This window comes from Habropoda laboriosa, unplaced genomic scaffold (genome assembly GCF_001263275.1).
Source record: "Habropoda laboriosa isolate 0110345459 unplaced genomic scaffold, ASM126327v1 scaffold87, whole genome shotgun sequence".
Lineage (NCBI taxonomy): Eukaryota > Metazoa > Arthropoda > Insecta > Hymenoptera > Apidae > Habropoda > Habropoda laboriosa.
Window position 1 is genome coordinate 1721260 of NW_017100209.1, and position 8888 is coordinate 1730147.

General features: G+C 29.1%; 1 protein-coding gene across 2 annotated transcripts in view; it reads right to left on the reverse strand.

Moving 5' to 3' along the window:
* Nucleotides 1-4609: 4609 nt before the first annotated feature.
* Nucleotides 4610-8888, reverse strand: part of LOC108570708 (E3 ubiquitin-protein ligase Bre1) — a 4822-nt gene continuing 543 nt past the window's right edge. Inside the window, exons 3-16 of one of the 2 annotated variants that reach the window (XM_017932605.1) lie at nucleotides 8368-8554; nucleotides 8099-8287; nucleotides 7906-8027; nucleotides 7587-7823; nucleotides 7381-7506; nucleotides 6982-7155; nucleotides 6655-6912; nucleotides 6443-6574; nucleotides 6097-6365; nucleotides 5866-6019; nucleotides 5661-5774; nucleotides 5182-5566; nucleotides 5010-5104; nucleotides 4610-4891 (exon numbers count right to left, since the gene is read on the reverse strand). In XM_017932605.1, the coding sequence (XP_017788094.1) occupies nucleotides 4610-4891; nucleotides 5010-5104; nucleotides 5182-5566; nucleotides 5661-5774; nucleotides 5866-6019; nucleotides 6097-6365; nucleotides 6443-6574; nucleotides 6655-6912; nucleotides 6982-7155; nucleotides 7381-7506; nucleotides 7587-7823; nucleotides 7906-8027; nucleotides 8099-8287; nucleotides 8368-8554 (2724 nt within the window). Of the gene's footprint in view, nucleotides 4892-5009; nucleotides 5105-5181; nucleotides 5585-5660; nucleotides 5775-5865; nucleotides 6020-6096; nucleotides 6366-6442; nucleotides 6575-6654; nucleotides 6913-6981; nucleotides 7156-7380; nucleotides 7507-7586; nucleotides 7824-7905; nucleotides 8028-8098; nucleotides 8288-8367; nucleotides 8555-8888 lie in introns of both variants that reach the window. The other variant, XM_017932604.1, reaches the window with a different exon arrangement.

The following is an 8888-nucleotide window of genomic DNA, read 5'->3' on the forward strand; positions in this document are numbered from 1 at the left end:
AGAATTATGTATATAAATATATACATACACGTATATTTATATATTTATATAAAGTACCATATATACATGTATGTATAACATTTTTTAACAACATGATTATGTTTTAAGTATATCACAATTTTGAGATGTACGGGAATATTATAAACATTCCTAAACACAGGTACTGTTGCTGCATTAAGAAATAGTCATAACGCATTCACGCTAAGTGATTTTATTTTTTCTTTTTGTCTGTAGCTGTACCTACACAATATCTTCTCTGCTCATATTAATCGCCACTTTTTGGCTTTTCCTGTTACGGCTCGTTCATGTTTATCGAGTTTTCATATCGATCGATATATATGTATATACACATATAAATATAAAAAAGTATATATATTAATATATTAAATCACTTCCTATTCAGAATGAAAAATTTCGAGTTTCATTGAATTTTCGATTGTAAAAAATTTATTTGAAAATGATAAAATGACATTTATTTATAGCTAAGTCAATGAATGAGCATAAAGCTTTAAGATCGCCTTTTTTACTGCAAACCCTTTAATTCGTTTTAAAGATACTTTGTCGGTATCTTAATTGTCATTAAATTAATTTAAAATTTCTCTTCAAACTTAGCCTTATTTATTCCAAAGTGATCTTAAAATTGCCATCTAAAGCTTTCTTGTATTTTGTATTTTGCATTTTTTACAACGTAGTTATTGAAACACAGAGAAATGATTCGATTGAAAATTTGCGAATGCACGAAGTATCGTTTCTTTATAAGATTGACCACACATGCATAGTGAAACTTCAGACTTATATATCGAACGTAAAATCGATTGTCGTTGGAATATATGATTTTATAGAGGTAATATATACCTATATTCGTATCGAGACACGATTCAAAGGCCATTCTTGGGCTTGTTTTTCGTTTTGTATATCAACGATCTCGTTCGAACGAGAAAACGAAGGAAAGAGAAATTCTTGCACGTACACACATCACACCACACACCACACCACACACACACGCATGCACGCACTCAGCACTCGCGCGTGCGACCGGTCATCGGATAAGGATTTCACGCGTTTAATAGACACGCACTCACACACTCAAAGACATTAAGAGAGAAAGAGACTCATATATAGGTCGATTATTAAAGAAAAAAAATACGATTATCATCAGTGAAACTACACGCCGAATACACCCTGTCGATGAACGGTTGACTTTGCGGAACTACGTATTTGTTGTGTAAAGTGAATGTAATCCGATTGGTTAAACGGAAGCTTTTTCACCAATAAAAAGAGATCAGTTAAACATTTACGAAGTGTCCTTCTTCAAGCGTTTCATGTTTTTTAAAACTATAACAAAAGAAAAAAAAGCAAGAAGGCCCGAAAAAAGAACACGGGAAACATCGAGGAGCTTCTTGTTTCTCGAATCTATCCATTGTTGTTTAATATATAATTTTAGAGTAACTCATAGCGCGATTGTACATTCGATCTAATTAATAGTGTTTGTTATGTACTAATTAGCTGAGCTTAGGAGTAAGTACCGTTTTCTTTGGAAAATTTCATTTTCGTAGAATGTACTGCAAATATAATAAGGTAATATTGCAGACTTTTCGATTATTCGTTCGGAAATTCTGTGTAAAGTGATGTTAATTGTGACTGCTTGTTTCTGGGTGCAAGTATTTGGATAAGTAAAATTTATTACGATTACGCGGTATTTATACTTCCAGTTTTTGAATCTGTTCTGCTCCCTTTCGATATCATTTTTATTTCCATTTATGTTTTCCTTCGTACCTAATGAATCTTAAAAGTTTATAATTATCTTATAATATCATTGAAAATGATTTGCTTAAAAATCAGACACTTTTTACGGAAATATTCAATTGTATTAGTATATTGAAAGATACTACGAAATTAGAGAAAGAAAGAAATACTGTGTTAATATGGACAACTAGACAAACATAACGTTTATTGTTGCACCTTACGATTATTTTTTACAAAAGGTAAATTTGTATAATTTTTTTTATACAATTAGAACACGATAGTTTTCATTAAATTGATTGATTTAGATTCTATATACAAGATTTTATGTATAAATTAATAACCAGGGTTTACGTTGAACCAAGGAAAATTAACTAACAAAGATGGATTTTTCTTATTACATAGATAGCATGAATTCTATTATTAGAAAATTACTATAAAGTGTATTTGTCCTCCATTCGTATTTACACTATAAATTTTTACGTATATATATACACGTATACGTAGGTACTACACGTACATACTATAATGCTTTTTATCGGACAGAACTTGCATATAGTAAAGTGTTCGTCATATATTTCGTGAAGTGCAAGATGTATCAAAGAATTTCCGATTACACTTTAACAGTAGCGAGCCTCTTTTAATGAGATATTTAGATGATTTGTTTACTAATGATTGCCGACGATAATGATAATAATTAACTCTGTAAAAGGGACGTTAGGTCCCTCGCTTCGGATAAATAAATTTACAATATTGAATTTATTGTATTATTGTTATATTGCAATAAATATATGTATACAAGACGGTTTACAAAATTGCAAAGAAAATGTTATTTATAACTAGTTCGTTTTTTTAAGCGGTTATGTAATGAACAAAACATTTATTTACACGAATACTACGTAATATTATGACAAGTAAATTCGATTTTAATTCGATGTTATATTTTTCGATATTTTCAAAAGTTTGCAGAACTTCTAAATAATTTTCGCAGATGGAATAGCTTCATTAAGTGTTGCAGCTAACTTAATCATGATAAAAATGTGAACATGCATGATACTATAACTTTTGTTCTCTTTCTTGAAAACAGTTTATTTTTTCAAGTTTATTTGTAATGATAAGCATTCACTAAAAACAAGTATATGTGTATATAATTTAATTATAACAGTTTATTTTTACATTTAGAGTTACTTTCATTAAAATAATTTAAAACTTATTATTTAAAGATGTTCATGGATTATGAATAATTAGAAAACGTTATTTGAAGAAAGTGTTTTTGTAAAAACCTATACTTCCATTGCAAATCTTATTAATTCATTGCTTCTTCACAAGCATGTCATTAAGGATGCTGAAACTTTATGTAATTTCTGTATTGTAGGTACAAACTTTCTTATGATAATCTTTCATAAATGCAGTGATATAACTTCTGTTCATCATAATAACATAATAAAACCTTGTTCATTAAAAATTTATGAAAATAAGCATAACAAAATTGCTTTTTTGGATCTTTAAAAATTTTAAATGTAACTATATGTATATATAAATGATTATGGATATGAATATCAAGATGTGTATTAACAAGGTTTTCTTAATTATTAATTATTCCTAATAATATACTAATTTGGAAAGTGATTATATGTTACTGTTATGAAAGGAAATTTTATGTATTTTGTTAAATTTACGCATAAAAAATTAAGATAACAACAGACTTCTATGTAAGTCAGGAAACACCCTTTACTATATAACTTGATACATTTGTTAATTTCTTTTAAAAACATGGTACAATCAGTTATTATAAATCATTAAAAATGTGATTTAAAAGCTATCTTCTATTTATGCTTTAAACCATTGATACATCTCTCGATCTTTGTTACAAAATATTGTAAATTACATCATTGAATGATGATTATTATTCTATTTTTACATTTAATCTTGCCTTTTTAAATCGGCATTTATGTATATTGTAGTACGTAATATATGCTAGAAACATTTTCACGTTTCATTGTTTCGTAGATCAGAAATGTTTATTAACAAAAGTAGAAAAAAGTTGAGATTATACTAGGCAAAATATAAAAGTATATTTCAATTGGAGAAGTACAGGTTTCTAAATTAAGCAATTTTCTACTTTTTATGCATTTCACAAGATTTCATTATAATAAATTAATTACATCTCTAGTTTTTTAACATTTCAATCATTCAGAAAAAGAATAGTATCAAGCGATTCTTATGCAACTAAAACTTCTCCACTGTCTTAAATAAGAACTTTTTCTAAAGTAATTTAATAATTATCAAATAAATGTTTTTATTTCTTCGTGAAATTACTATTACTTTGAATTATATACGTAGATATTTTAAATGTCTATTTATAATATATTACAATATATCTGCTAATTCGAATCGCTCTTAAAATTCAGGCTATCGTTCAATTTAAATTTTACTAATTTTTATGACTAAATTACATTCGAGCCGAATTTTAAGAGTAAATAAAATTATAATACAGCTAACCGTTTCAGTATCCTGTTCATTGTGCCACCATCAAAAAACACCTTTCACAAGATTTGTCTTCGTCCTTCACATGAGATCAGAACTTACGAAAATTGTAGTTTGTTTAGTGAAATTACTACAAAATGATTAAAAAATGCAGCATTTTCTTTATATTACACTCGACAAAATAATAGCAATTTTTTACAAACTTTATTTCTTTTCAATCTTTTTTTTGTAAGACATATGTGCAATTGTATTTTTTTCATTTACCAATGATTATGACAATAAATAGAAAGTATAAGAAAAAAATGCACATCATAAGAAAGATTTACACAATTCAATTAAGGGACATCACATGAATTTCAATAATTTAAACCTTCCTTCTTCATGTGGAGAGGTATAGACGATGATAGTCATTAGCTCCAAAAGCGCAATTACATTTTGGACATTTCCGTTGCCTAGTCTCATACCGTGTACGTAAGCAATCCCAACAGAATACGTGAAAACATTTGGTTAGAACCGCATCTTTGCGCTTAACTTTACAAGAAGGACAAGTAAGAGTTTCCTTATACTCTCGAAGTTCCTCGGCCATTACTTCGTCTAAAGTTTCAGCCAGTTCTATCTTTTTCATTCTTTCAACTTTACGTCTCAATTGAGCTATCTCCTCCTGTAATGTGTGATGATGATGATAATAATGATAATAATAATAATAATATAAACTAGTTTTCATGTTATAGAATTATCTATATAAAATGAAAGAAATTATGATGTTAAACAAATATTACCTGTAATCTTTTTGTTTTATATGCTTCTGCTTCCAATGAACTAGTTTTCTCAGCTACAACTTGTTGTGCTTCTTTCATCTGGGAATGGTACTTTTCTAAACAAAAGATTATTAGAAATATAGAAAATATATCCATCAAAATAATTGATAGTATTTTTAAATAAGTCTCTTACCAAGATGAAGCTTTAAATCAGCTGCAGACTGAGCGCTTTCGATAGCTTTCCGTTTATGCATTTCCATCGCTTGCTGTCTCAAAGCTAATTCTTTTTCAACAGTAGCAAGTGAATTTTGTAGAAGACGTTCTTTCTCTTCTAATTTACGAACGACTACGTTAGCAGCCTCGACTTGCGTTGTTAATGTAGAAACCTGTTCTTTTAAAACATCCTTTTCTTCTCTAGCCAATTTATGCAACTGATTGCTTTTGATCCTTTCTGTCATAAGTTTAAAATTCGCGTCATCTTTTTCGCGTAGTTGTTGAATCAATCTGGAATTCTGTTCTTGCATGTCTTCGAAAGCTTGTCCGGTTACTTCCATTTCGTTTAAAAGAGCTTCCTCTTCCTGAAACCACACACAATTCTGTTTAGCATTACCGATAGTTCATTGTTTTAAAAAAATTCACATTTTCAAGAATTTATCAAATATATAAAGTTACCTGTTTCTGTGAAGCAACTTGACGTTGAAGCGTGTAAGCTTGTTCCTCTAATTTTTTAATTTTTATTTGTGCATCTTCATCTGCCAACTTTTTACGTTCCTCTCGCTTACTTTCCTGAACAAATAGTTTTATAGTCAATATCTTGTATCTACTTAAAAAAAAAAAATAAAATATTGTAAATTGATGTCTTCTTATAAATAAATACTTGAATCTTTTTTATCTGTTGACGTAATTCTTCCAACTCTGCTCTCGTTTTACGTTCAGCTGCCATTAGTTGTACTTTATCTCTTTGTTCTTTTCCAACACCTTTATACATGTCTAACAACAGTTTCATTTCTTTCATTTCGTTTACAGCCTTTCTGTAATTAATGTGACCAAATTATAATAACGAATAAGAGCAATTATATTAATAAATCTTAAATAATATACAACATACTTAAGTTGTGCTTTCAGATCTCTAACAAGTTCTGACTCCGCTACTTTCGTATCTTTAGCACGATGAGCAGGATCACGGTGTTCGGTTTTAACAGTTTCCTTCTTTATGTCCTTTTCACGCTTAATATCCTTCTCTTTTTTTAGAGTTGGAGATGTTAAAGTTAAAGAATCTGGTGTTCCTTTATTTCCTTCTCCTTCTCCAACTTCAATGGTTTCTACTTCTTCCTCTCCAGATTCCCTTTTTATTGAAACTCCACTTTCTTCTTTAATCTGCATTAATACAAAAATATGTATATCGTGTAAAATATTATGTTTAAAATGCTCTTTAGAAGTTTATTATGTTGTACCTGTGTTGAACCTGGAAGAGAATTCGATGCATCTTCTTCTTTTCCACTACCATCTGAATTATTACCTTCTTTATTCTCCTGAGACGTTTGTTGACCTAATTTTGCTGTCAATTCTTCGATTTCCTTCTTTAGCTATAATAAAGCAAGCATATCAACTGTAAACACTTTTATCTTGTTATTTAATTTTTTTTCAGAAAATTTAATATACATACCCTTGGTATTTCGGATGAAGCTTCTTTGTATTTTCGTTTGTAACGATGAACTTCGCCTTTAAGCTGTTGATTATGATTCTGCAAAGACGTAATCAGATGTCTCATTTCTCTATTGATTGGTCCTGTTTGTTCATTGGCCGCTAAGTTTTGTTCAAATTCAATTCTTAACATTTCATATTCCTTTCGTAACTGAGCTAAAACGTCTTCCAGTTGTATACATTCTCCGCGTAGTTTTTTTTGTGCCATCAACTCTTCACTCTGGAAAGACATTAAAGAGTTAATACGATTTTCATAAAACTTTTAAAAATGATATAACATTACACTTGCCTCCATCATTTCGATATGACGTAAATGAGCATTTTTGCTGGATTGTAATTGCTGACGGGCGTCATCTAATTGGGTTTTCAATTGCATCGATTCATTGTATAATACAGAAAATTGCGATTGCAAACATTTGTACTCTGTTGTTTCAACAATTACCGATTCTGGAAGTTGTCGTATCTGGAAATGTAAAATATTTTTCAAAATAAAATTGAAAATAATATTCAATATAATATCAAAATTCCCTTTCACTTGTTTTTTAATATACTTTTTATTCGAATGTAAAGAAGTAATACACAAGAAACAAGCAAAAGCAAGTATAACAGGAGTATTTATTGCATAAGACATTAATTTACATTCTACACAGGGCACCATAAGAGTGTGTACAAAAACCAAAGAACTCACATCCATTTTCAATTTTTCTACTTCTTTCAATGCATCGCGATGTTGCTGATGCAGTTTATCTAATTCTTGCAGTCTGTTATTAGCTAGTTCCCTGGTCTCTTCTAATTCTCTTTGTAAATCTTCAAGCTGAACAAAATAAAACACGATTTAATACATCGATATTTATTAGAAATATCGTTATTATCATATTGCAAAGTATGTTATACCTTCGTTTGCGACACACTCGATGCAACTAAGGTATTTGGTTTATTACTTCCTTTCTCATCTGTACCATGTATTTGTTGAAAAGCTTTTAATTTTTCAATTGCTTCTCCAAGATGATGCTCTAATTTATCATTACGCGCTCGCACTTTATTCAGTTCATACTGAAGATCATCTACTTGATTACGAAGTTCTGCAGCAAGAGTATCCTTTCCTGTTATAGTATCTTGTAATTCTGACATCTAGGAAAATATTGGGCAAATTTACTCATATAAATTTGAAAATATAGTTTGTAAAAGAAACACAATTAATTAATTAACTTACTTTCAATGAAATGGTGTGATATTTTTCATGGAGTTGTATATTTATTGCTTGAAGATTCCTATTTTCCATTTGTATTTCACTATTTGCTCTGCGCACAACATCATCAATATTCGGTACTTCCTCTGAAATACAGTAACATTGTAAATTTTTACCTTCACATATGATATTCTTCCAATTCATTACATTAAAATACCTCCATCAAATTCTCCTTTAAGTGCAAGGGTAATTTTTTCATTTCTTTGAGAAAGACGGTCAAATGCTTGTACAACTTTGGAAACTGCACGTTTGGACACTTGAACACGATTTGCTAATTTGTCATCTAATTCCTCCTTATCCCATGTAGAAAGTTGCATGAGAAATGATGTTGTAGCTTCACTTTCATCTATAATTACATGTAGAAGTACAATATAAATTATAAATAGCTAATCATTTAATAAAATACACATCATTATTGCTTCTTACTTTTATTTTCTGATTCATCAGCTGTTTCAGCATCAAATCTCTGAAGTAATACACGTATATCTTCATTTAACTGATTCCAATAACGATTAACAACATTCAGTACTGCATCATCTTGCATCTGTCGTTTTTCCAATTGTTCAATTCGTTGCCTTAATTCAGTCTCTACTCTATGACGTTGTTCTAATCTCTAGAAATTCAAAATAACATAGTGTAGAAATGGATAATTAAATTTTAGATTTGAAAGAAAGAAGGATATAAAAAAAATTAATAAAAAAATACAATTTTCCCTTATAAGAAGCAAATAATTAAAATTATAAAAAAAAAGGGTCCAACATTATATCATACTACTTTTATAACCAAAACATATAATGTCACATAACACATTACTTCTGTTATTCATCTATCTGTCATAATACAATATATATAAACAATGAGACTAAGCTAGATATGGAACAATAACTTCAGATGCTTACATAATAAATCATTAATTATTAATATTATTAATGAAATTTCCTGAGAAC